Source organism: Aspergillus udagawae (genome assembly GCF_001078395.1).
Source record: "Aspergillus udagawae IFM 46973 DNA, scaffold_4, whole genome shotgun sequence".
Lineage (NCBI taxonomy): Eukaryota > Fungi > Ascomycota > Eurotiomycetes > Eurotiales > Aspergillaceae > Aspergillus > Aspergillus udagawae.
This window is the reverse complement of record NW_025091267.1, coordinates 3,898,016-3,924,861: the sequence shown is the minus strand read 5'-3', so window position 1 is coordinate 3,924,861 and position 26,846 is coordinate 3,898,016. Positions and strand designations below refer to the sequence as shown.

General features: G+C 50.8%; 9 protein-coding genes across 9 annotated transcripts; 4 read left to right on the top strand and 5 right to left on the bottom strand.

Moving 5' to 3' along the window:
• Positions 1-1,967: 1,967 nt before the first annotated feature.
• Aud_006758 (putative integral membrane protein) lies at positions 1,968-3,612 on the top strand (the record flags this gene model as incomplete). The annotated part of the gene is made up of 8 exons (XM_043291655.1): positions 1,968-2,066; positions 2,122-2,257; positions 2,308-2,492; positions 2,540-2,576; positions 2,638-2,705; positions 2,748-3,139; positions 3,190-3,257; positions 3,320-3,612. The coding sequence occupies 8 exons, from the start codon at positions 1,968-1,970 to the stop codon at positions 3,610-3,612; spliced, it is 1,278 nt and encodes a 425-aa protein (XP_043147590.1).
• A 1,462-nt stretch (positions 3,613-5,074) lies between these two features.
• Positions 5,075-7,240, top strand: Aud_006757 (GMC family oxidoreductase; the record flags this gene model as incomplete). Its single annotated transcript, XM_043291654.1, has 3 exons — positions 5,075-5,130; positions 5,207-5,650; positions 5,704-7,240. 3 exons carry the CDS (start codon positions 5,075-5,077, stop codon positions 7,238-7,240), a joined length of 2,037 nt encoding a protein of 678 aa, XP_043147589.1.
• A 163-nt stretch (positions 7,241-7,403) lies between these two features.
• On the bottom strand, positions 7,404-8,578 carry Aud_006756 (putative peroxisomal dehydratase; the record flags this gene model as incomplete). The annotated part of the gene is made up of 5 exons (XM_043291653.1): positions 7,404-7,746; positions 7,810-7,903; positions 7,968-8,288; positions 8,355-8,403; positions 8,459-8,578. 5 exons carry the CDS (start codon positions 8,576-8,578, stop codon positions 7,404-7,406), a joined length of 927 nt encoding a protein of 308 aa, XP_043147588.1.
• A 2,431-nt stretch (positions 8,579-11,009) lies between these two features.
• Aud_006755 (putative beta-galactosidase) lies at positions 11,010-12,782 on the top strand (the record flags this gene model as incomplete). The annotated part of the gene is made up of 2 exons (XM_043291652.1): positions 11,010-11,325; positions 11,401-12,782. 2 exons carry the CDS (start codon positions 11,010-11,012, stop codon positions 12,780-12,782), a joined length of 1,698 nt encoding a protein of 565 aa, XP_043147587.1.
• A 59-nt stretch (positions 12,783-12,841) lies between these two features.
• Aud_006754 (SEC14 family lipid-binding protein) lies at positions 12,842-14,015 on the bottom strand (the record flags this gene model as incomplete). Its single annotated transcript, XM_043291651.1, has 4 exons — positions 12,842-13,219; positions 13,273-13,635; positions 13,689-13,830; positions 13,885-14,015. 4 exons carry the CDS (start codon positions 14,013-14,015, stop codon positions 12,842-12,844), a joined length of 1,014 nt encoding a protein of 337 aa, XP_043147586.1.
• A 1,311-nt stretch (positions 14,016-15,326) lies between these two features.
• On the bottom strand, positions 15,327-16,628 carry Aud_006753 (uncharacterized protein; the record flags this gene model as incomplete). The annotated part of the gene is made up of 5 exons (XM_043291650.1): positions 15,327-15,789; positions 15,838-15,980; positions 16,033-16,254; positions 16,317-16,421; positions 16,470-16,628. 5 exons carry the CDS (start codon positions 16,626-16,628, stop codon positions 15,327-15,329), a joined length of 1,092 nt encoding a protein of 363 aa, XP_043147585.1.
• Positions 16,629-18,625: 1,997 nt separating this feature from the next.
• Positions 18,626-20,568, top strand: Aud_006752 (putative GABA permease; the record flags this gene model as incomplete). Its single annotated transcript, XM_043291649.1, has 7 exons — positions 18,626-18,748; positions 18,818-18,888; positions 18,945-18,968; positions 19,021-19,110; positions 19,167-19,647; positions 19,704-20,033; positions 20,086-20,568. 7 exons carry the CDS (start codon positions 18,626-18,628, stop codon positions 20,566-20,568), a joined length of 1,602 nt encoding a protein of 533 aa, XP_043147584.1.
• Positions 20,569-20,699: 131 nt separating this feature from the next.
• Positions 20,700-21,505, bottom strand: Aud_006751 (putative GNAT family acetyltransferase; the record flags this gene model as incomplete). Its single annotated transcript, XM_043291648.1, has 2 exons — positions 20,700-21,046; positions 21,100-21,505. The coding sequence occupies 2 exons, from the start codon at positions 21,503-21,505 to the stop codon at positions 20,700-20,702; spliced, it is 753 nt and encodes a 250-aa protein (XP_043147583.1).
• Positions 21,506-22,122: 617 nt separating this feature from the next.
• Aud_006750 (cation-translocating P-type ATPase) lies at positions 22,123-25,952 on the bottom strand (the record flags this gene model as incomplete). Its single annotated transcript, XM_043291647.1, has 10 exons — positions 22,123-22,423; positions 22,476-22,793; positions 22,846-23,432; positions 23,498-23,846; positions 23,910-24,304; positions 24,375-24,615; positions 24,671-24,941; positions 24,994-25,533; positions 25,601-25,674; positions 25,738-25,952. The coding sequence occupies 10 exons, from the start codon at positions 25,950-25,952 to the stop codon at positions 22,123-22,125; spliced, it is 3,291 nt and encodes a 1,096-aa protein (XP_043147582.1).
• Positions 25,953-26,846: the final 894 nt, after the last annotated feature.

Below are 26,846 nucleotides of genomic sequence, written 5' to 3'. Positions count from 1 at the left end.
CCGGCTGGACCACTCTCGTCAAGGAAAACGGGAATTGCCTCTATAAAAATGGACGATGAGAAGCACAACAGTTGATATTCAGTGACATAACCGAGGATATGTCCCTGGAGATTCAGTATTTTGACGGCGATCGCTATACCGTTTACTAATCACCTTGCCCCAATTCGAGCTGAATATGAAGTGCTCGCACTGAGTTCCTAATTCTACTACAGGGCAAATCCGCCTCTGATGGTTCTAAACGACATAAACAGGGTAGCAACTAGCAGGAACCCAAGGCAAGGGGTAATCATGTAAACGTACAGGGTTCCACATGCCAATAGAATAAGTTTATAGCCTAAAATAACATGCGGGTCTCATGCTAATTTCAACACGGTAACTAGACACTGTAGCTCTAGAAGACTAGAACAACAACAGACAAGGAAGACACCCCGGAAACACCTCCCTTGAACCCTATTTACTCTCGAGTCGCGTCTTTTCCGTTCTAGTCACAGGAAACGGCATGATTTTATGTAGTATCATTTGCCGTTACCTAAAGCGGCGGTAGTCCCACCGCCGGGTGTCTCAGATATCCCACGGCGACAAGCCGGCCAACGTCGATCAGACCCGTTCAAGAAACCGACCCTCTTCGCTTATGTTCCTACCAAAGATCAGCATATATACCTTCCACAAGGCGTATCTTGAATTCCGAAGTAAGTCCGAACCGAACACGAGCGACCCCCGCGCCTAGTCTTGGCAGGGTACATCTGGGCTCCATTGCGGCTTCTAACAAAAATCAGATGACCCAATCAGGAGTTTTGGCAATAAATGACAGCACGGAGAAGAATCCAGCTCTGGCAAGTGGACAGCTTGGTGATATCCAGAACGGTTTGCTATCAAAGCTGTCGCCCAAAAGTGCCACACTGACAAAGATAGGGCTTTAGTGCAGAGTTAAAATCTGCTTTGGATTCAGGCCCTTTGCATGCCATGCCCATTTGCTCACGAAAGTGTGTATGATTTGGAGTATGCGTCTATCTGTAACCAGCTTGCTAGCAATGGAGTTCATCTAGACCTGACATTCGCGTCCCTCTCAAATACCAATTAAGACAAACATCAAAATGCTTGATGGGCCGGCCCTCAGGTGCTGGGCAGGGCCTGAGTAAACCAGCTTCTCTCTCAGATGAGCTCGAAGAAGCCAACGTTGAAGTCTTTGCAGTAACACCACTCTTGGGTAACTGCCATGCATGGTGCCGATCGTAATAGTACGTAAGCCCTCAAGTAATTGACCCTGACTCGACACCGTTAGACGATCCCTTATTGCTTGTCCTCCTGTTGTTATCCTGACAATTCAGATATATGGAAAGTGGAAGCCGAAAGGGGCAAGATACTACGGTCCGTGCCTGTTAAATGCTTACCCTTTTGAGAACACGGAAAAGCTGGTTTGTGCTTTGCTTAAAGTTCATGTTGTGTAACAGTACGGTCCCACAGCATTGACCATGTCGTGTAACAGTACGGTCCTACTGCATTGTATTGTGTATCCTCGTCCTGGAGCCGTTAGGTCTCCCTCGATTTGCATGGCCAAGGAGTCTGCGGCGTTTAAGGGGATCCAGAACTTTCGGATCAGCAGGTGAGACGCCCAATCAGCGCAACCGCCAGAGCTTTTGCAAATCCTCATAGTCACCAGGAGGTTTGGACGATTTGTTAGAACTTGCCGCCATGACAAAGCCCTGGCGACATGCCAAACTAGTGTGCTGCATAGGAGCAGGGGTGAAAAGCGATCGCAGGGTGATCCATAGCTTTCCAGATTTGTGGTTGTCGGGCTGTCACCGATTGACGCGCGCGACGCTTGCCAGCAGGAGTTACAGCAGGAATGTATCAAGGGGACTCTCTTTATGCTTGGGGTTTTCTCTTTTATCTCGTTGTAGTTGGAAGACTCGCATGTTGTTCGATTCACCCCCAGGTGTCTATTCCAAGCATACGCATTTAGCAGAATGAAGGTGCTCGGAATTCTCCTTGTCCTTCTTTCATGGGCTGGCTATGTCACTGCCAACAACATGGAGAAGCTGGCGGGAGCTTTGCCCTCATGCGCAGTAAGTTAACACCGATATGTCATCGGCTTTGGAGGAAGCATACTGATATATCTAGCTGCAATGCATTGTGTCAACGCTCCCCCATTCACACTGCACCATCACAGACCAAACGTGTATGTGTACGGATCCGGTCTTTACCAGCACACTCGAAACATGTGTGAAAGCAAATTGTACCATTCGGGAGTCTTTAGGTAAGTCCATGCCCGTAGGCTCAGAGCGTTCGAATGACTGACTGGATCAGCTACGAAAAATGTGACTTCATCGGCTTGTGGAGTACCGATTCGAGACCGGACCGGCGCGGTCTCCATTACCGGGGTAGTTGGAGGCGTTTTGGCACTCATTGCATTTGTTTTGCGCATGATCGCGAGGCTGCCATGCTGTGGTGGTCAATTTGGGATAGATGATTTAGCGATGATCGTAACGATGGTGAGAAACCTTGGCTTTGTGCAGTTGAGGCGAGCTAATTCGTTCAGGCACTGGTCATTCCTCTTTCTGCCTTGTCGGTTGTCTGTGTGTAACCCTTATTTCGCCTTTTTCAACAAGGCTGTGTATATACTGACCCTTATCGCAGTGGCCAATTTGGGTCTGGGAAAAGACATGTGGACAGTGCCGCCAGACAATATCACACATATCCTCTATGTAAGTTTCCTCAGATGGTAGTGTCATGGGTAGTTTTGACAGGATCCCAAGATCTACTTCTACGACGAGTTAGTTTATCTCAGTATCATCCCACTGACCAAGATCTCCATCTGCCTATTCTACCTGCGTGTGTTTCCTGCACGTCCCTTTCGGGTCATGACATATGTCGTAATCGGACTGAATGCGGGCTACCTGATAGCTTTTGTCTTGATCTCGGTCTTCCAGTGCAGACCCATCAAGGGCGCCTGGCTGCGCTGGGACGGGGAAGGCCACTACTCGTGCAACAACATCAACGCCCAAGGGTGGTCTGCAGCCGCGATCAACATGATTCTGGATCTGACCGTTATGGCCCTGCCATTGCGCGAGCTGTATCGGCTCAATCTCTCACTGCGCAAGAAGCTTTTTGTCATGTCCATGTTCAGCTTAGGAATCTTGTAAGTCTTCTGCTTGCACATGATGTTTTCTCGCAGCTGATGCAGTACAGTGTCACTTTGGTCAGTATCATCCGACTCAACTCACTCATCCATTTTGCCGCCACCGATAATGTTACCTGTAAGTCCAATCTTAGCATATGGATTGCACTGAATCTGTCTGACGATTGTTCTGTGCCACAGGGGACTATGTTGAAGTCGGATACTGGAGTACGGTCGAGGTCCATGTCGGCATCATTTGCGCCTGTCTGCCGGCCATGCGTGCCTTAATGCGTCGTCTATGTCCCACCATGTTTGGAGACACCACTCGCGCAGCTTCCAAGCAGAGCGGAACTCGGTCGGGGAGAGCTGCTTCCAGAGGGGAGGGAAACATTCTGAGTCGACCGAGCCTCAGTGCTTGGTCAGAAGGAACGTTTGTGCCGTTGGTGGACTTGGAACATGCCCCAAAAGACGCCGGTCGTCCAGCATTACATTGAAGGCGTCTGGATGGGAATCCCGCTCTTAGTATTGCAAATGATTGTCTTCTTTACGTTCATTCATTGCCTTTGTCAAGATATATCGTTCTCATATTCTAAGAGTTTTGGTTCCGCATCATTCCTTTGATGTCAGTCTCGCCTCTGTTCTACCTATTAGATAACAATATGTTCATAATAATCAGTATTGGAGATTAATCGAATTTGAACGGTAGGATCCACTGGCATCTTGTCGATAATCTACGGTGCGCTTTGCTATAGACTAAGCTCCCCGTTCCAATGAAGCTCAAACAGCAGCAATGTCTCAGTCCCCCTGAATGTCTCATCTCGCCAATTGAAAGTAGCTTAATGGCACTTAAGCATGGCCTCCAGGCAGTTATGCTAGTTCCAGTCTGACACAACTCACTTTTTGCAATTCCCACTTTCAGTAAGCAGCCCGAGCATGTCTGCTGTTAGCAGAAAGTGGGCCTGCCGATTATCTCTCAGAAAAGCCTTGTATCCCAAAACGAGCCGTCAATTATCCTTTAGGTTAGGCACTGACAAGTTGACAGCCCACTAAAGTCTAAACCGTCCGTCAAGCCGGCGCGAACTTTGCTGAGCGCCACCTTTCCGCAATGCTCCACAACAGTGCCTTCTCAGCTCCACCAGGTACGGTCTTCATTGGTGGACAGGAGAACGTCGGAGAAAATAAATAGTCGTCCAAATCTAGGCCCTCCGGGGAGAAGGATCCGACACTTACCTAGTTTGTATATTGTTGGGTAGGTGCGGGAAGGACCTAGTTGATTCTTTGGGTAATGATCACTCCAGAAATACGTCTGACGGGGATGTCATGGATTGGGGAATGACCCACACACTTGAACATGGTACACAACAATAGCAGTAGGGAATATGGCGAGAGGAAATTAGCAATACAAACATGGATTGAGGGGAGTTGATCCGGTGTATGACTTTCTGCTAAGGATACACTAAGCGCATCCTGGCGTGCTTTGACAAGCTGACTGGGCCCTGTTGTAAAATATCCCGTCCGGTGAGCGTTACCAATGTTGGTCGATTAGGGGACACGCGGGGACTTATTTTGATCATGCAGACTGGGGCTAGTGTTCTTCGGGTTTCAGGCTGTCGTAGGACGCTTCAATATTTTTCGAGCTCGAGGCAGCCCGTTAGTGTCATCGCTCCCAGTCAAGTACGCCTATGTGTGCCACGCCTTGCAGTGCTCTCCTTTTGGGAGTAGCTCAGGGCCATTGGTAACACGAGGAAAAGCGGCCCATCACCGTCCGTTTGCGAACGTCGATCAGTACTCACGTTGGCTATGTGATTGGAGGTGTTGCAAGAGGTGTAAATTCAGGAGATTCTGCTTCTGATACGGAGTAGATATAAACTCCTCTTCAATCAGAGCTTTGCTTCCAGTTAGGGTTCCTTTGCCCGGCAGCATCGCAGGTCCGTTGAGCACAGTCATTGACCCAACATGCACATCAACAAGGGTTTCTCAATATTTTCCCTCTTCTTTGGGACTTTGGTTAGGTAAGCAGTCTGATTCTATATTTTCTGCGGATCGTCCAGGATAATGAAATCTGACACCCTCGTCCCATGCTTTCAGTGGTAATGCTGCAAGGCACCAAGCGTATCACCAACCCCAGGCTCGGTCCACGTACAGTGCACCACGAGCGACCAATGAGACCGCTCAGTATGACTATATCGTGGTCGGCTCTGGACCCGGAGGAGGTCCCCTTGCGGCCCGGCTGGCCATTGCCGGGTACAAGGTGCTCTTGCTCGATGCTGGAGATGACCAAGGAGATGCACTCCGGCAACAAGTTCCCGCTCTTCAGCTGCAATCAACCGAGTATCAGCCGATGAGATGGGACTATTTTGTGAATCACTACCCAGATCTCGAGCGTCAGAAGCAAGACTCTAAGATGACCTACCGAACTCCTGCCGGGGAGTTGTATGTGGGCCAGAATCCTCCAGTGAACTCGGAGCCCCTGGGCATATTGTATCCCCGTGCAGGCACACTGGGTGGTTGCTCCGCGCACAACGCCATGATGTGAGGCTTCTTGATTGCATTAGAGATGTTCCGGCGTAAGCTGACTTCTGCAGCACCATCTACCCGTATGAGAGCGACTGGCAAGATCTGGCCACGCTTACTGGCAATGACACCTGGGCACCCAATAATATGCGCGGCTACTTCAAACGTCTCGAGCGCAACCGATACCTTCCTAGTAGCCTGGCAGGTCATGGCTTTGATGGTTGGCTGACCACCAGTCTGACCCAGTTGACCCTGGTGCTGGAGGATCAGAAGCTGTTGTCCTTGGTCCTTGCGGCAGCTACCGCAGTGGGAAAGTCACTGCTGGGCATGGTCATCACTACCGTCACTGGGCTGGGGGAAATCTTGCTGCGCGACATGAACAACCCGCTGTCCACCCGCGACCAGGAGACTGGACTCTTTCAAGTCCCCATCGCGGTAGATGTGCCCGAGTACAAACGCACAGGTCCTCGAGACTTTCTCATGCAGACTGTTAATAGTGTCAACAAGGACGGCTCTCGCAAATACCACCTAGACATCCAGTTGAATACGCTTGTAACAAATGTTCGTTTTGATACGACCAGTGGGAGACCCAGAGCCATCGGTGTCGATTATCTCCGGGGCCAGAGCCTGTACCGCGCCGATCCACGTGCAAGCAAAGCATCCGCAGGAACTCCTGGAAGTGTCAACGCTGCCAAGGAGGTGATCCTTTCGGCAGGCGCCTTCAACACACCCCAGCTGCTCAAGCTCAGCGGTATTGGGCCAAAGGAAGAGCTGAGCAAGTGGAACATCCGCGCCCTGGTGGACTTGCCTGGCGTGGGCAAGAACCTACAGGATCGATATGAGACCGGCGTTGTGGGCAAGGCCCCCACGGACTTTGTCCTCACAAGCAAGTGCACATTCATGTATAGCATGCCTGATCCCTGCCTGGACCAGTGGCAGAACAACGCCATCAACAAGGGTACCTATACAACCAACGGCATTGCCATCGCTATCGTCCGGAAGACATCCACGGCCGAAGGAAAGCCCGATGTGCTCATTTCAGGAGCTCCAGTCAACTTTCCAGGCTACTATCCCAACTACTCGTACGAGGGCCTGAAGGATGCGCAACATTGGACCTGGATTACCCTGAAGGCCCAGAGCCGGAACAATGCCGGCACGATCGAACTGCGCTCGGCGGACCCTAGAGATACCCCGATCATCAACTTCAACTCCTTCGATAGTGGTGTGACGGAGAACGGCGCAGACGAGAAGGACCTTCAGGCAGTCTATGAGTCCATGCAGTTTTCTCGCAAGATCTTTGATGATCTGGTGCCTTTGGACGGCAAATTTGAAGAAGTATGGCCCGGTCCCAACGTGACCACCGAGGCGGACTTGAAGGACTTTATCAAGCGAGAGGCATGGGGCCATCATGCCTGCTGTACTGCCGCGATTGGAGCTGACGAGGATCCAAATGCTGTTCTTGACTCTGACTTTCGAGTGCGTGGTGTGGATGGCCTGCGCGTCGTGGATGCCTCGGTGTTTCCCAAGATCCCGGGGTGGTACATCGCGCTTCCCATTTATATGATCAGCGAGAAGGCGGCCGACGTCATTATTGCCGATGCTTTGTAGATCTTCTCTCATTCATGTATATACAATGCCCTGTTCTTGTCGGAGCGCTGCTGTAGAGGACCGCTGTATGTTAAACTACCTTCAGCGATAATCTTAATCAGTCTAGTTGTGCACGAGCATCTCCGTAGTCATTGTACTTTGGTGTGCTCTTAACTCTAGAATCTTACAATTTCGATCCTGACTTGGCTATTTTAATCAAAGCCCGACCGTTGCTCAGGACAATCTTGCCCTTGTCATTCTTGGTCACAAATCGGATCTCTTCGAATCCATCTGTGGCATCGCCGACCTTCCACATTTCCGTGGTGAGACGGTCGCCTGGCCTGACCGGAGATGCAAACCGTGCCTGGAATTCGCGAAAGTTGTTGGGATTGCTGCCACCAAACGCCTTGAGAATGGCGTGAGCAGCCGTGTTCCAGCTGAAAAGACCGTGGATGATGGTGCCTCCGAAGCCCATCTGCTGTCCTGGCTCGGGTGTAGCATGGAGGGGGTTATAGTCGCCGTTCAATCTTTATCGAAGCACGGATCAGTCAAACTTCTTATCGACCAGCGCCCGCGTCGCAACGACTTACCGATACAGAAGGGGAGTTTCGGCTGTGGTTTGCACTTCATGTGTGGCATCGGGCTTGCGGCCTTCTGGGGGAGGGTAGTTAGGAGTGCTAGGGCCTAGGAACACAAGTTAAGGTCTAGGTCTGCAATTCGAGAGGGAGAAAGGAGGCAAGTAACCGACCCTTGGGACCTCCCCAGTTACCCTGGCCGACAAAGAATCCACTGCTCACTATCTTGGTGTAGACCTCTCCCGTTGATTTGTCCACGATGCTTTGTTCCGTCTCCATCACCGAACCAGCCTTGCCCTTGTCGTAGACACCGATGACCTTGTTGCGCAATTCAAACTGCTTTCCAGCACTGGTCGGTGGCAGGGGCTTGAGGACGGTCAATTTCCGCTGGCCATCGACCGACCGTTTGGGATCGAATTTGGGGACACCAGGAACCGCACTGGCTTTTTGACGAGCATAGAAGTCGGTCACCTCGGAGTCTGTGAGCTTGAATGCTATGTTGCGAGACACGTCAGCCAGATTGATCATGCAGTGGTCTCCCTCCGCCGGCGTGAACTTACACAGGATAATGGGATAAGTCGGAAAGACGGCAAAATTGGGATGAAGCTCCTATATAAATTGTTAATGGTAACCTTGGGAGTCGTGACAGTAGGAGACTTCATACGTAGAGAAAGTGCAATTCATCAGCGGTCGCCCCGATGCTGTTGGCAAACAGCAACACATCCCGCTTGAGCCAGGAGACTTCCTGGGCGGGGAATTCGTAGCCAGCTCCGGGTCCGGACATGTTCGTTTTGAGTATTGTAGATTTCTTTTGGTCTGCAATCGTTGAAAAAGCAGTGATTGACGTAAGACGGGTTGACAATGCCCCTTTATGTATGTGGTGTTTATGCGGGGTTGCCGAGGCATTTCGGGACGCGGTTGGAGTCGTGTAGACCGAGCTTCTTGCAACTTTGGATTTATCAACATGCTCCATTTCCATCGGATATGGAGACTTCTAGGCAAATATATAACTTGATAAACCTGTCTGAGGTTTTGCTGTTTAGAAGAATATCATATACAGGAATTGAACTCTTGTATGCATAGTGATAACTCAGTTGGAGCAGATATATATTCATGGAGCTACTAATAATATACACGAACAAAGACATAACATCTCTCCAGACTATGAACTTTCATGAGCCTACAATTTCCATGGCAGATGTCCAATACTACTAATAATAATGTCAGTTTCTCAATAAAAACATCACGGGATGATAGTGCTGCCATCTCAGGCCGTTTGTTCTTAAACTTGAATGACTGGAGTTGGGGCAGTATAGACAAATCACGTGATAGTAGTCGCGTGACTCTAGGAAGAAGATCAATCAACCGAATCGCAGACAAAATCATCTTCCAAGAGTCCATGTCCATCGAAATCTATTTCAAACACTGGATCCCACCGAGAAGGATGCGTCGCACTTTGAAGTGAACTTGATAAATTCATACGCACCATGGAAATGGCTACGTCTTTCAGTCAACGTCGGGCTGCCCAGTGGAAATGACACGCTGGTCCTCCCCCTCATACTCCTTGCTCCCAAGGCGGCAAGAATGTTCTCTGTCTGCGATATTAATCTTGACTTATCCGTGTTTATTTGGTTTCAGCCATTTCCTTCAATTATGACGATGTCTCAACCACAGATAATAGTGCAGAAGTCGAGGATGGTGTCCGGGACCAGTTTGTTGACCTCTCTTTGACGAGCAGTAGGCGGCAGTCAACCCGGGCCATGCGAAGGTGGCAACCCATACGGACATTATCGCGCTTGCGGGCCCAAAGCAGTGGAGCATCTGAGGGTATGTTAGCACTCGTCGTTGGATCTTCGTCACGGTTCATACCCCTCCGGACACTGAAACTGACCAGCAGTCCTACGGCAGTAATCCCGAAGAGCTTCAGTCGGCCTAGGAATCATCCACTGGGAAGGAGAAAATCCAATGGCAAGGAGGAACGACCGCACCTGCAGACAACCGTTGATGACGGCCTAATCGTAAGAGGACACAATTCCTACGAAGTTCAGGATGGAGTGAGGGTAATAAGAGACAAGTCGGTTCCAATGTCATCCGGAGAAAAAGGCACCATCGCAAACGGGAAACTTCTTCCCTAGATGGACGGGATTCTGGATTTCATGGAATGAATGGAGTTCAAAATCAGAGAAGCCGTCTGATTGATGCATATTGCCACAATACTAATTAATATTCGCCCAGCGCGTCCAGCGATGGTATGTTATACTCACCCTGACCAGTGTGTTCGAAGGTCTCATCCTTCGATCTCTGGTGCACAGCCAACGAGGGCTTTGGGAAAGAACCAGATACCGTCGAATTGAATAGCTGGCATGGCCGTTGGTGTTCAACCGGGGTTGCCCATGATGCCGCTGAGGTATAACTCATCGTCCCCAAAAATAGTCCAAGCTGCAATGACGGACCCGAATTTGAGCTGGCATGGTCAGCGCCGGGTGCTCATCACCAGACTGGAAGACGCAGGAAACCAGAGACGCACTAGAAATCTTAAGCACAGACACTACGCATGATTGCAATTGCCCTAAAGAGGGCCAGCGTAGATCTGGTGGGATTGCCAGAGTCTTATTTGTGTCCACATGCATAGAACAGACCGTATAAGCGCCTACAGTCTTGGCAGGGGGTTCAAGGTCTTAACCCTTTTAACAGTGATACGCATTGTTGTGGTACTGTAAAGCTCAAGTCTCTGAAAATCTGGGGAGAAGAAGTGTCCGTCTGATCGATCCACAGTGGGTAAAGTGATCCTGCTGGCTGCGACACGATAGATACGGACACTGCTATTGGTTGGACCGCAGAAAAGCCCACAGGTGCTCAGATTCGATCCGTATTATTATTATTAGTACCTATTTAGCCAGAGTTCAGCCATGAGAACCAGAGGGGCCTGACCCCTCCTAACCTTTGAAAAACGAGCAGGAAACGTGTTTCGCGGAACGCGGTGCGGTCTATCGCCCAATGGATGATTACAAAACCTGGTATTGACTGAGAGACACGCACTGAAACAATTGTGCCATTTGCAGTACTTTCCCGGTGGGTTGTCCCAGGGACTGTGGCCTAGATGAGATATAAAGATGTTGTTCTCAAGCCTCAAGCTGCCCTTCAATCGGCCTCGAACCTCCCAATCGCCGTCAAAGCTATCCAAGTAACCTTTAACATCCTGTTACTCTTCCACCATGCCTCCACAAAACGTCGAGATCCCTCATCTCCGCTCCATCGACGGTGGAAAGCAGCTGATCGTCCACGGTCGCCCATTCCTGATACTGGGTGCAGAGTTGCAGAACTCATCGCTTACCTCGGCCGAGCATATGGACACAGTCTGGCCGAATCTGGTGGACTCTCACGTCAACACTGTGCTAGGATGCGTCACATGGGAAATGATCGAGCCCGTAGAAGGCCAATTCGACTTCAAGGAACTGGACAAGATCATTCTGGGAGCGCGCAAGCACGGAATTCATCTTGTACTCCTGTGGTTCGGCTCCTACAAAAATGGTAGCCTCCCACCACCATGCGATACCGATTGCTTATGCTCCGCAGGTCGATGAGAGAGCTAATAATCGCCTACAGGAATGTCCACGTACGCTCCCGCATGGGTCAAGACGAACCCCAAGCGCTTCCCCCGGATGAAATTGCGAAAGGCAGGAGGTGTCCTACAGACTACCGAGATTCTGTCAATCTTTCACGAGGAAGCTCAGAAGAGCGACTCCAGGGCCTTTGCGGAGTTGATGCGCCACCTGAAGGAATTTGACCAGGATCACTCAACCGTCGTGATGGTCCAGGTCGAGAACGAAATTGGCTTACTGGGTGACTCTCGCGATGGCTCTGCCGCGGCAGAGGAGCGATTCTCCCGACCAGTGCCCGATGATCTTCTCAACTTTCTCACCCATGACTGGGACTATCTTCATCGGGACCTCAAACGCAACTTAGTCCACTTCAAAGCGCAGACCTCCCGTCAGGGGTCATGGGCGGAAGTGTTTGGCAAAGGGCCCCACACAGACGAGATCTTCATGGCCTATCACTACGCCTTATTTGTCAACCAGGTGGCCGCAGCAGGCAGAGCACAGTATCCGCTTCCGCTGTACACAAACGCGTGGCAAAACTTTGCTGGCGAAGACAGCGATAATGACTTCCCGGTTATCGTTGGCGGCGGCGGTATGCCAGGGGATTATCCCTCCGGTGGCTGCATACCAAATGTCCTGGACATCTGGCAGCGTTTTGCACCATTCGTGGACTTTTTTACTCCCGATATCTATCTGAATGATTATGCTAGCTGCTGCTCCAAGTACCGCCATCGCGGCCAGCCCTTGTTCATTCCCGAACAACGCCGAGACGAATACGGGGCACGCCGCAGCTGGATAGCAGTGGGGTCTTACCAGGCCATCGGTGTGTCTCCGTTTGCTCTCGATACCCTGGAGTCGGAATCAAATCCATACATCAAGCATTATGCCCTACTAGAATTGGTCTCTCAGATAGTGCTTGAGGCACAGCAACGCCCTGGTTCGTCTGTAGGATTCTTCTTCGACGAGCTGGCGGCCGACGGTTCCGACTCCTCCAAACCGATCACACGGCAATACGGGGGTTATGAGATTACCATCGAACGCGCTTTCGTCCTTGGGAAGCCAGGTCCCGGCTGTGGCATGGTCATTCATCGTGGAGAAGGCAAATTCCTCTTGATCGGGTGGGGATTCCAGGTTCGCGCAACCTCCTTGTCTCCGACCGCTGCGTATACAGGGATCCTCCGATTCGAAGAGAAGGCCGTGGCGAACAAGGAGACTGGGGAGCTCAGGACTCGGCGCGTGCTCAATGGAGACGAAACACGCAGCGGCCAGTTCGCCATCATGCCCAACGAAGACCCGGACTACGGTGGCTTCCCTATCGCTATCACCATTCCTGCGAAGACAATGATTGCGGAATTGGTGTTTTACTCCTTGGATGAAAGCGAAGTTTAAGAAGCTTGCCAATGATATCCTTACTATCGGGTAGTTATAAAAACGCCATTTGAACGTTCTCATTTCTCTCCCTCAATATCCAACGTGGCAACATCCATTTCCCTCTCTACACCATCGACCGTTCCTGTAGCGACTGCTTTTAACTGTCCAGGAGTATCCTGCGTCCACTTGATCGGGCCCGGAGGCAACGTCCCTTTGAACGGAGGGGCCCAGCGTAACGCTTGACGCGTGACGGGGCACAGGTTCGGCAGCATCCCGTTGGTGAACTGAAATGCGCCCCCAAACTGGGTAGGAATATCGTCATGATGGATGTACTTGTTAAGGATGCCATAGGCATCCGTTGAGTTCAGCGCGACAATCTTCTCTGCTGTCACCGGGTCGACAAACTTCTTCATGAGATTCCAGATCTTGGCGAAGTACGACGGAGGATTACAGATCTGTACGCGAGTCGGTCAGAAGGGCTCATGGTCCCCTGGCTCTTCTCACTTACAAATATCTGATCGATCGTTTCTGGATAGCAAGTGGCCAGGATCCAGCTAGTATCCTGCGCAAAATCTCGGAGATTCCACGCCTGGCGCAGACATATAGACGATCCATCCACCAGGTAGATCGCCTTTGTGACCGGCTCCGATGGCAGCGGTCGATCTCGCAATGCGGAGCACAGGGGAAAGACAAACCGAGTCAGATAATCGAAATGCACTAGAGCTCGCTGCGCCATGTCCGGTGAACCGCTATGGCCCGACAGCTCTCGTGTCTGATGCCAGTGCGCAATTGCCTTTTGGTCCAGATGGGCTGTTTCCATCATTACGATGGGCAATCCCTGGTTGCCTCGACGACCCGTCCAGTGCGGATACTATGTGGTAGGCCGTCAGTTGCGACATATGAGCAGAACTACGGTTTGCCTACCAATTTGCGAGTGACTTCAAAATCATCAACACTGATCCAGTCATATGCCCGGAGCGCATCCTTCTCACGGCGGAATTGGGTTGCTTCTTCAAACTGGCAGAGGGCGTTTGAGGGGTCCATTCGTTTGGCCTGCAGAAAGCGCCTGCTTGGTTCGACTATGATTCCCACTCTGACTCAAGACCGAGTAACCACTTACAGCAGAGTTGTCTCGTCGGCGACGCCATCCAGGCGATCGCCCTCTTTCACATCGTCGCGACCCTGCAATAGACCCCTCTCGGCACACAGCCTGGAGAACTGGGCGACTAGTACTGTCTCGTGGGCAGCCATTTCGACGGTAATCTTATTTGCTACTGTCGTTGAAGGTTGACTGCTGGAGTATCAGTCCATTAATATTAATAACAGATGCAAAGTCGGAGTTGCCTGGTCCACGGCAGGCTCCCAACGCGTCAAGGATCGCTCCCTGTACAACGACGATCATGCCCGATCGGGACGCGTATCTGCACATATTCCGCGCCTCCAGGCCCTTGGTAATATTATTCCAAAAGTCATTCAAAGATCTGGAGTCATCCAGCATACCATGGCTGGCAATTGACTTGATCAAACGATAGAAACCTGTCCTTGCGTCGCGCATGCTTCGAATCAATCATTTTCTGTGGATATGCAGCTACACAGCACCATTGACTTGACGGAGGAATTCCAAGTATCAACACCTTATTCAACTGTGCTCTGAATGGCATCAATGCAACGGGACATGGGCTTTTAGGTTGGATCTGTGATGATACCGGATCATTGACCCGGCCAAAAGGATGAGTTGCTCGCCACGAACCGGTGGAGCCCCGTGGATCGCCGTGCGACGATCACCACCACGACGGGATGAACGCAACTACATACGCATAACATCATCCCGGTGTAAATGCCGTTCGTTGGCACAGATCTGCATCATCAAGTCCCGGTCCCAAGATCTAGCATTTGAGATGAACTGTCCGAGCTTGTTCCTCTGCCGGTTTCAATCACCCAATGAGAGTTAAATTGTATGATTGAATCAGGCCAACTCCTACCCAGTTCTCCAGCACTGTAGTGTGTCATTATCCTCTGCCTTCCTATGGGCCCTCGGGCTGATCGTCTTCACTTGACCAGAAACCCAGAGGACTGTTCCGGTTGATCGCCCGGTTGATGGCGCAAAAGGCCCCGTTCTAGAATCATAGGTAGGCACCACTTATCCATTCGTGTAACGGATAGGCTTCTAAGCCCGGTATCTGTAGTCTCCATATGTCGCTCGAGTCCTTGGCTAGTCAGCTTGGCGAGTACTTTCGGATTCGAGATGGCTATAAGAATCTGACCGAGGAGGCACGTCAATTGTTTGCTTGTCGATTTGGGCCGAGAGGGACTGACTCTTGCTGTGTAGTATACTGGACAGAAAGACATTTGCTGCATAGACTGAGGGTCTGATAATCTGGTATCATTAGCGCAGTAATCCATATCATGTATCATCTTCATACCGGACTTCCCCTATAGGCATATTGGAGTTACAAACCGTACCAAAACAAAAGAAATTTTATATTCGTGACATCTACTGTACAGAGACAATACAAGGGAATATTTTCAAGTGAATGGAACCGGACATCACCTCCACGTAGATCATCCGTTGTGACCGGGTAAATATGTATGCTCCTCTGTCACCGTCCATGTCCGAGTCTCGCGGATGATGCCAGTCTGGCTTGACTGACTCTCATTATCATGGTCATCTTCTGAGCCATTCACGTTCGTTGTGACGACCGTTTTGGTTGTCGCCAAGGGGATATTATCGAGTTCATGGGTGGACTCATTGCCAGTACGTCTTCGATCGGTCGAGAGGTAGTACCTGCTGCGGGCCGATTTATGATGGCTGGAAAGCGTGTAGCGAGTGATGCCGTCGAGTCTCATGCCAGTGGACTGGAGCTGCTTGAGGAAGGGGATAAACTGCGGTGCGCTCGCCGTCACTATGCTCAGGCACTGCACTAACTGGGAGGCAACGGTGACCGACCAGGTCTCGGACGTGGCATCGGACGAGTTGATGGTGCAGTGTATGAAATATACTTGGGCTACCAATGCTCCAGGGACACTGGGCCATCAGTTTGGCACGCTTCTGGTTCGGACGAGGAGCACTTACATCACGCGAAACAAAAAGACAGCCATGATATTGGCTTTTCTCTTCCAGGTTGTCTGGACAATGGCAATTACCTGAACGGCCTGCGCAATGATGGCCACGTCGGTGAAGATGTTCGAAACCCCCAGGTAGATAAAGTATGCTTCCTATGCTAGATTTAGCCTCTGGAGAGTCCATGTATCCGTCGGGTCCTCCTACTCGATCGTAGCAACTACCATGTAGATAGTCCCATTGGTGTGGATGACACTGGAAAGCGGATGCAAAGACGGCCGATATTGCCCAGAGAGCGATAATGATCTGCAGAGCGAGGAACACAACCCGGCTCCGAGAGGTTGGTGTCAGATGCTGGACAAAGCAGAGAAAGGCGAGCTGAGAGAAAGCGATGGCGAGAATATAAAAGAACGTAGCGACGTATTGCGACTAAGAAGCAGGTGTTATGAATTACTGACATGGACTTGCAATCCAGTACACTCAAGACATACCTTCATGATACTGTCAACGTTTGAATCACTCAACGTTGTCAAATGTCCTCCGTAGCCATTCTTGACGGCCATTGAAACGGCCACTGATTGAGCGATTGACATGAGCTACACCAGTCAGACTCTGGAACAGCGTATCTCAGCGCTTTCACCCACCAGGGCAAGGAGTATGTAGTAGTCATCCAGGAAGAGACTGCCAAATTTCCACCATTTTGTCCCAAGTCTTGCCAGCGAGCCCAGGACGGACGTCACCATCAAGAACAAAGTCAAGACGATGACCGCTGGCGCCTCACTATCCGGGGAATACCTGGTCATGATGGCGAGGTGACCAGCAGGCTGAATAGGAGATCATGAACATGAACCTAGGACATGACGAAGAGCAAATCCGCCCAAAAGACCCGGAATAAAGTCACACTTGAACGTGAGACTGAATTAAAGGAGTGCAGGGCGTGTATAAGACCGAGTCCATGGCCAGGGGAACTCGTGCAACCCCCCACCCCCCCCGGCAGAAGGATTCTCTCGGTTGCATCTACCGAACAGGGGCAGCCAGCCATTTTCGATTGCTATCGGCGGCACGAAAGGAATCATCATTCTCTGTGGGCGGGATTCGATTCACTTTACGGGCTATGGTTCGGCTGGCGTGTGCTGACTGGTAGCTCCTGTGCGTATGGAATTGTGATGGATCCTTTGCCGGGCATCCATTTGTCCTGAGAGTGTCTCGATTGTGTCTCGAGCAAATGACTAACGTTGTGGGTTGACATTTACTAGAAAGTCGGACTCGGTTATTGATTGCCTGACCAGAGTTGCTCATGGACGTGCAATAAACGAAGTGGATTATGCATCAGTGGTTTGATCCTTCAGCCAAAATTGGTCTAGCAGAGTGATAGAAGGGACGAATAAACGAAGAGATATCGACTGAGGATATCAAGTAAACAATATTGATTAACATAACTGCGCCAGTCGGATGTGAAGGAGACTACGCCACTGGATTCCTGATGTTGGCGAGGAATCGCAATCAATTAGCCAATGATGATCTAGTCTGCCTATATCCTGGACAAGGTTACACCACCAGAATAAGGCCAAGGCCTGTGCCGTGTTGTTTCTGAGACACACATTGATCCTGGCGTCCCGCTAAAACTGGGGCGGGCTGGATCGGATCAACAGGCTTCTCTTCCGGATCCACGTCTAATGATCTAGCCGTCTCTAAGGAAGTTATGTCTGTGATTGTATTCATTCCCCGTAGATAAACATAAAACAGACTGTGGATTCGTGGAATCGTGATTAAGCTGCCGAGGATCAGCGGGGAGTGGGCTCACCACACAAACACCTTTGATCGCCATGGACCAGCACATCGTCCTCCGCAGGAATTTTGTGTAGCTATGGGCAGTCTTCGCTCTTAGTCCGGAATAATGGACTTTCGGACCTTCTTGTCTCGGAGTTATCCAATTACCAAGAAACAGGCATAAATATGCAGACTCCTGTCCATCCATGTCTGGATGCCACCGCTAAAGACGCCCCTAGCAAGGATACAATGCCACTTGAGCAGTTAGCATTGGCAGTGATATTGTCCGCAGGAAATGGTTAGATTGTTTTTAATTTATTAGCACAAGTCTAACTCCAATTGAGACGTTCCTCCGATTCCTTTCGGTGTCCATGGACTGTATCTATCATCACCATCCCTGCGGCGCCAAGCAGTGGCGTATCAAAACATGTGCAGGGAAGTGACAAATGAATGCAACGATACGCAGACACGTTGTGCATCATTAATTCTCTCAGTCGGAAGTCAGAAATCCCCGAGAGGGGATGTCGCTCAGGGGTTACAATTGTACAGGGGGGAGTACATACGGATTACCTCCCACGAGGTTTCTGAAGCAGATCGGCTGGTGCCGACGAGGCGCCTTCCTTTCCATCCTCGGTAACTACCGCCTACGTTGCATTGTTTCATTCTTGTTTCTGTTCTGGGAACTGGCAAGCCGCTAGATTTTAGCCGAGTTGTATGGTGGACGCAGTGCCTTCGACTGGACTTGACCCGGCAATGCATTAGTGAATAACATCCATGCTGTTCAATAATTCACGACTCTACGACCTTCTCAAAACAGATAGAATCACATTCGTTACTTTGTCTACCAAGTACTAGCCGAAGTGGCCAAGTCAAGGTCCCTGAACGGCCAGACCGGACTCTGAGGTTTCATTCCCCCACCCTCTCCTTTCTTATATTGTCCATCGTCTGGAGAACCTAGGTGTCGCATCCTCATATACGAAATTCTCTATCATCTCAAGCTCCTCCTGAGAGTCGGACAATCTCCTGTGAAATGTTGACGCACGAGATGAAGACGCTAGAGCCGTCGAGTCCTCAAGAGCTCGGCGGCTCACTCGCGAGCAAAGACCTGGATGAAGTCCACTTGGCTCGTCTGGGGAAAAGACCCGTTTTGAAGGTGAGGTGATCTGATTCTCGATCGATCGCATAAGATTTGTGACTCGTCACTGACGCGCAACCGTTGCAGCGCAATTTTGGAATGCTTTCCATGCTTGGCTTCAGCTGTACGATTCTAGTGACCTGGGAAGGATTCACAGTGTATGCGTCCATCTGATAAGAATTTCCGACAGATCTTGCTAATACACGCTTGACAGACTGTTCCTCCAGCCCCTAACCAAGTACGCCCCCCCTGTCGATCTAATCGCATTCAACACTGACAATCAACGGCAGTGGTGGTCCAGCTGGAGCTGTTTATGGTTTCCTCTTTGTTTGGGCAGGTACCGCCTGCGTCTTTGTCGTCCTCTCTGAATTAGCATCCATGTATGTCTTTCCGATGTTGTATCTCATATTGAACGTGATTGCTGACGACCACTTAGGGCTCCGACATCCGGTGGACAGTACCATTGGATCTCCATGTTGGCGCCGCGATCGAGTGTGAAATTCCTCAGTTACATGTCTGGGTGGCTCACCGTCATCGGATGGCAGGCCACCTTTGCCACAGCGTGCTACCTCAACGGTACTATGGTCCAGGGTGTCGCCATCCTCACGCGTCCCAACTACATACCCAAATCATGGCATCCTACCTTGTTCTTCTGGGCCATCGTCGCCTTCGCCGTCAGTATTAACGTGGTCGGTCGCAGTGTCCTTCCCAAGTTTGAGGGACTTATCCTTGTGGTCCACATTCTCGGCTTCTTCGCCATCCTCATCCCGCTCGTCTCGTTGGCCGACATTGGCTCCGCCAAGGACGTCTTCACTCAGTTTGTCAATGAAGGTGGCTGGTCGACCCAGGGACTGTCGTTCTTTGTGGGCTTGATCGGCTCGGTGTTTGCCTTTGTGGGAGGTGATGCCGCAGTTCACGTAAGTCAACCACACCTCTCCCACCAAAAGCCAGCGCCTCATCCCCATATCTGCAGATGTCGGAGGAAATCCACAATGCTCCCGTGGTGGTCCCTCGCTCTATCCTCCTCAGCGTGCTGATCAACGGTTTATTGGGATTTGGCATGCTCCTTGCTCTTCTCTTCTGCTTGGGGGACATCAATGAGGCCCTCAAATCTCCCACGGGATACCCTTTCATGCACATCTTCTATAAGGGAACCGGCTCCATCGGAGGTGCGGCCGCCATGGCCTCCATCGTCATTGTCGTCTGTATCTGTTCGGCCACCGGCATGATGGCTGCGACTTCTCGCCAGTTCTGGTCATTCTCGCGCGATCGCGGTGTTCCCGGTTGGAGATTATGGAGTCGGGTGCGTTCTCCTTCTTTGTAAAGCCGTCATTCGCGCTAATATGCTCACCTAGGTCTCTCCCACTACCGCTATTCCGGTATGGTCTGTCGTAGTCACCACCGTTGTATCGGCCCTGTTGGCCCTGATCCCCATTGGATCCGCCGTCGCCTTCAATGACCTCTGCGCCATGTCGATTACCGGCCTCTTCCTCTCCTACATCATGGTCGCCGTCCTTCTCCTCTGGCGACGTGTGACTGGTGCCATCTCGCTGACTGCTGGCGCTGACGAGACCGTTAACACAATTGGAGCCAGGCTGGTCTGGGGTCCCTTCCGCGTTCCTGGTATCTGGGGAGTGATGATCAATGTCTTTGCTATTATCTACTCGCTCATCGCCATCTTCTTCAGCATGTGGCCCACATTCAGCAACGTCACGGTGGAGACAATGAACTTCAGCTCGGTAGGTACCGCCAGTGTCATTGTCCTGAGCGTTGTCTACTATGTCCTCCGCGCCCGTCATGTTTATCAAGGGCCAATTGTTGAGACTGTGCCTCGGTAGACAGTTCGGGATGGGGTTATTAAAAGCAATGCGTTTGTTCCGTTGTGATTCTGTACAAACTTGAAAAGCTATATAACTCAACGGAGGCGCATCTATAATATTTACTTTACCCGTTTCAATTCTTGTACCTCCTAGACCTGTTCTGTCTCATCACACCGTGCCAATGGCGTCTCTCCCTCGACATATTTGCCTAAAACAGGGCGCCACATCACCGTCTCATTGATGGGTAAGAAAGTCTCCTCGCACTGTGTCCATTCCTTTTGTTCCTCGTCGGAGAACTGGCGCATTGGAACCGGCTTTACGCGATTGAAGACGACCTCGCGAAAACCATACTTCTTGTAAAGGGGCGCTCCAAACTCTGAGGCGTCCAGCCAAGCTTCCAAGCCCTGCGCATCTGCCTTTTCCACGCCCCATCTCATGAACAGATGGCTCAGTCCCTTTCCGCGATACTCGGGGAGGACGAATGCGATGTGTAGAACTGTAAGGATCTCATTAGCCTCTCCATATACATGGTTTCGATGGCAAACTTACAAGCATGCGGTCGTCGGGCCATGCTCTCCCGCGGATGCTCAAACTGCCTGACTGCTTGCGTCGCCCACTCCCTCGTCACTCCCTCGGGGAACCAGTCCGCCACCATCGGGCCCTCCTTTTTCGCGAAAGGGTCCTCCGGGTACAAGTACCACTTGGCCGCGGCGGCGATCTTGTTGGCTTCTGTATCCACAACTTTGATCCAGGTTACATGTGGCTGTTCCTTATGATACTCTTCCAATTGAGCCTGGACGCATTCCTTTAGACTGCCCTCGCGATCATTGTTGTGGATGGGGAAGAATAAGCGGACAATGCCCTGGTAGGGATTCTCAAAGGCTTCCCAGAGCGCCCGGTACAGCTCGGGGAAGTCATCGTCGCTGACGATCTCTACGCGGTATTTAGGCTGCATGGTGATGTGGCTATGAATATACAGTAAGAAGTTTCAAGGGTAAGAGATGTAAAGTCACGCAATCGGCTTATGTATGGCTTCAGGTTACATCGGCCAGCAAATTATTGTCTGTCACGCCATACCGTAATAGTCTATCTACACTATTATGCTATAAATTCTGTTTTACTCCGACTCATGTCAAGTCGAGCATGTGGCATACGTGGTCATTTAATATACCCTGGTCTAGTCAGAACGCCACAAAGACATGGGTATATGCATACCAACAGATGATTGGTTTAACTAATGCGCATGTCTTAAAGGAGGAAATGAGTTATATCAACATCCCACAGTGAAATTAAATCCATTCAGCGATTTTAAGCTGGTCAGCTGTGGGGGAGGAATGGCCAGTGCTGCGACTGCAGCTTGCTTTGCGGAGCTGGCGTCTTAAAGCACCATCCAGTCCTGTAGGACCGACTGTTTGAAGTCAACTGTTGTATCATATTGAAATTTGAAGATCTCAATCTGATTGACACACAAAAGTCTAATCCGTGTGGGAAATGCTTGTATGCATCTTCATCTTTCGACAACCAGCGGGAGCCCATAAACAGTCATAGCTGATGCTGATGGTTGCTCGACTTCTACCAAGCCATCCTGGCCAAAATACCATGTGGCCATCTCCTCACAGCGGCTTTACGCAGCTCGTCCAAACCAAGGATTCCCAGACCAAAGGCGGCCGGCAGGAAGTAGTGCTCGGCCGGAACACTGGTCGTGTCCAGCACCCGTTGTAAGGGCGGAATGTACAGCCAGAATACAGCAATCCCCAAGGCAAAGATAATGGCCGGAAACAAGAGCAAGTTTTGGGTTTTCTTATTAAAGGCGGGTGGGTGCGAGAAGATGGACAACCGGCGGGTTCGGATGGCCATCAGGTTGAACCATTGCCTGTGACCGTTAGCCTTTCTGGTCTCGTAAACGTGCTACGGGTGCAGCATACATTACAACCAAGTTGATAAAATATACTGAACTGGCCTCGTTCAGCCGCGCAGTGTACCAGTCAGGATCGACGTTGGCTGGGACCTCGCCGAACTTGAACCACAGCGCGGAAAATGGAATGCCATTACGCTGCAGGTACCAGTAGGCCATGGCAAACGATGCCAGAGTCTCCAGCATGCCGATGACTCCATATGCCTGAAGGATGAGTTTCCAGTTTACCAGCCGTTCCTTCTTGGGTTTACGGGGCGGGCGAAGCAGCACGTCCGCTTCGGGAGCTTCGTATGCCAGAACAGTGGCCGCCGCGCAGTCGGTAAAGCAGCTGTATCGGTTAGCCAGAGATGTTCATAACGAGAGGAACGCGTCGGAAATACCAGATGATGATCATCAGAAAAGAGGACAAGACCTGCGGAAGGCCAAAAACCACACTGGTCAGGACCGGCCAAAACTCGGACCAGGAGCCAGCTGGAAGCAGGTAGATGATTGTCTTTTTCAAGTTATCGAAAACAACTCTTCCATATTGCACGGCCTCGACAATAGCCGAGAAAGAATCCAGGAGAACCATATCAGACGCCTCGATGGCAATATCCGAGCCGCTTCCCAGCGCAATGCCGATATCAGCCGCCTTGAGCGACGGGGCATCGTTCACGCCGTCTCCTGTCATTCCTACAATCTCGTCCCGCGCTTGGAACTCGCGAACAATCCGCAATTTCTGCTCCGGGGTGGTTCTCCAGAAGACGATTTCCTTGTACTGGCACAGCTGATCCCATTGATGTTCGTTCAGAGCCATTAGTTCACTCCCGCTGAGAGAGATTGCAGCCGAGCGGGTCTTCTCGTTGTATTTGTCATTGACTGAAGGAAATCGTCTTAGGCCTGTTGCATCGTCAACAGGCACTCCCGCGGTAACGATACCGCACTGCCGCGCAATCTCAAGAGCTGTCAGGCCGAAGTCGCCCGTTACCTTTGCACCATCCACTTTAGCCAATCGCCAGATTTATAAGATAATGGGGTAGAGACAACTCCTACCATGAAGATCCTGATCCCTGCCCGCCTCAGTGTTCTGATCACGTCCGGAATCTCGTCTCGAGGAGGGTCAACAATACCGACCAGGCCCACTAAGACAAGACCGCTCTTGATCTGGTTCATCACTTCGGTTTCGAAGAAGTGGGAGAAGGGTGAACTCTGTATTTGGCCCGCTGAGAAGGTCTTCCTGGCCAGGAGGATTACGCGTTTGCCTTCACTTGACCACTGATCTTTAATCTGCTTCAAGCGGTTGAGCGTACCGGGGTTCAGAGCCTGCACACTGCCATCAACACTCACGACATGCGTGCAGCGGTCGATGAGGATGTCCGGGGCGCCCTTAATGGTAAGCAATCTATAATTGCATAAGTGGTCAGAATGGCTCACAAAACAGAATCGAGGAAGATCGAATACTCACGTATCATCATGACCAAATTGGGCCGACTCAGAGGGCGACATGGCGTGGCCGAGTCCTGCCCTGTCCACCAGACTGTATGTCCGCACCATGAACTTGTTCTTGCTGTTGAAGGCAAGGTCATATGTCTTCTTCCACATGCTACGCAGCTCGGATACGGGGCCCAATCCTTCGGAGAATCGTAGAATCGCCTGATCGGTGGCATCGCCGATGACCTTTCTCTCGTGGACGGGCAGATTCATGGTGGCCGCGTCAAACTCGGCAGCGTTGCAGAGGCCAGCAACTGCTCGAAGTTGATGGATCGCCGATGCCTTTCCTTTGAGGACCATTTCGTCTCTTGCTCCATCCGAGGTGAACGTGGAGATAGACACCGCGCAGTCAGTGACGAACATTCTGTTCTGCATGACGGTCAGCGGAAGATCCGAGAATAGGATCGGAGTGCTTTGATGGGCTAGATTGCGTACTTACCTTGGTCAAAGTACCGGTCTTGTCGGAACAGATCACTGATACCGAGCCAAGGGTCTCAACCGTCTTGAGCGACTTGCAGAGAATCTTGTTCTTGCTCATCAGATTGGCAGTAATGGTCAAGTTGGCAGTCAGAGCGATCGGCAAGCCTTCAGGGATAAACGCGATGGCGACGCTGACGCAGTCCACTATTAACGTTGGAACGTTGATCCAGTTCGGGTGATCTCGTCGCAGCCAGGTAGCCCTATTGACCAGTCAACGATCAGTGCGTCTTGGCCGTGATGGTCTGTTATTGTTACCAGACAATAATGATGACAATAATCATGGTCAGCATGATCAACACGATGAGAGCGACAAAACGTAAGACTTCCTTCTCCAAGGTGGTCAAGCCCTTCTTTGGCTCACTGGTGAGCTTTGCGATTCGACCAAACACCGTTGCGTCTCCTGTTGACACGACAATGCCCGTAACACTTCCCGAGACACAATGCGTGCCTTGAAGACCGGCGTTATGAGTCTCGAGGTAGTTCTCATCTGTCGAGTCCACCGTCCCGTTGATGGGAAGCGATTCGCCTGCTGGTCGTAAGCAACACACCTGAGGCACGCATGACCTGACGATACTAACCGGTAAGAATCGATCGGTCGAAGCAGGCATCGTTCGAAACCTCGACGAAACGGATATCTGCTGGGAGTTTATTGCCCGCCTTGAGATGCACAATATCACCCGGCACAATATCCGGAGCTGATACGACGACGAGTGAACCACCACGCATGACCAGACAACTTTCTGGCAGCATGGCCGTAATGGATGCCATGACTCGAGATGAGGACCAGTCTTGCCATGCGTTGAAGGCTGCCTGGATGAAAAAGACGGCGAGGAGCACGATTGCTAGGGCAAGATTTGCCAGAGCTGGTGGTTGGCCGAGGGGTTTCCAGGAAATAAACACGAGAATACATCCGACCAGCAGAATGGCACCAAATCCCTTGAAGAAGTAGCCGAATACCTGCCAGAACCATTGATGTGGCAACGGCGACAGCGCATTTTTGCCATACTGATGGAGCCGTTCCTGAACCTGATTCGGGGAGAGACCCTGAGAGATGTCCACTTGCCATCGTTTCTGTAGCTCTTCGACGGAGATTGTATGCCAGTCGAGATGGGAAAGATCTGGGATTTATTCACATTAGTATAGTGCGCCTCCTGCAGTGGCAAGCAGCTTTGATTGTGTCCATACCTGCTGCGACACCACTTTGTGCTTTTGCTTTTTCACGCTCTTCCCGTTCCTTGGCTTCGTCAATATCGAATGAGCTGTTTCATCCGCATTAGATCGTCTCATTCCTCAGGTATTGCAGCAAGGGAGGTTGTAGGTACATGGTTCGATAGTGGATTGGCAACGACAATGAAGGGTCGACAATCGTTCTCCTATGACGACTGTGGACAGAGACATGCGCGCTGGACGCAGCCGAAGCAGTCCGGATCAGCTCAGGACGGCTGCTCCTTGTCTGATTGCCCGACTCTTCGTCTTCAGCCCGCCATCGCAGACGCGTAACTTCCTCGTCCGCAGACTTGTGTTCAGTCGGGTCCATTTCTTGTCCAAAACGATCTCCTCTGGACAAGTTGCGGCAAGAGAAGGAAACCAAGGATTGTGATATAGGTCCTCCAGAGTCGAATGAGCATTCCGTTCTCTTTATAGCTTGCAGGCTGGATTATAGACCATGTGGTAATATGTGCATCTGTCCATGAGGAGTATAGCTGCGAGACATCTCGTGGCATAGAAAGCTGCGCGATTAATGATGGCCATAGCTCTTTAGCCGAGTAGCTGTATCGGCGGTGGCTGAGATATCAGTCCGAGCTTTTTGAGACGTCAATAAATCGCTCTTCGTGATGTGCAAGGAAATTCCCAACCAATCGTTAAGCTGCAACATGGCCTTATATGCAACCTTGTTTTTCTTTTTGGTGGAAGATGCGAGATTATTGATCGAGTAGCCCATGCTTGAGGCTTTTACTACCAACCAGATTGCTCGAGTTCCGCCCCCACCGAAAAGACCTTTCTGTCTATGCGCGATATAGGTTACACTCTGTCTCGAGGGCATATGTTGTGTCAAGCTATTACCTATCTGCTAGAATTTATCTCCTAGAGGACAGCGGCTCAGATTGTTCCCCTGTTGTGATGTAGGATTGTTTCAGGCAGCAAGCATATTCAAAGCTCGATGGTGTCGATACTCGTACATTGCTAGTCCTTCATTCACCCTAAGTAGTGTCCACCCTTGTTTGTCATTAAATATTATGTAAAGGACTTTGTATGGCATCAGTATCATCACTGCCTCTGGTACCAATCTTTTCCTCCTAGAAATGGTTGATGCTGTTAGGTACAATTGGATAGCATGCTGGGTGAGAAACACCACCCGTCAACATACTGTATATATATATATATCACTATCCGTGGTCATATACAGCACACAACCGCATGACGGACTATA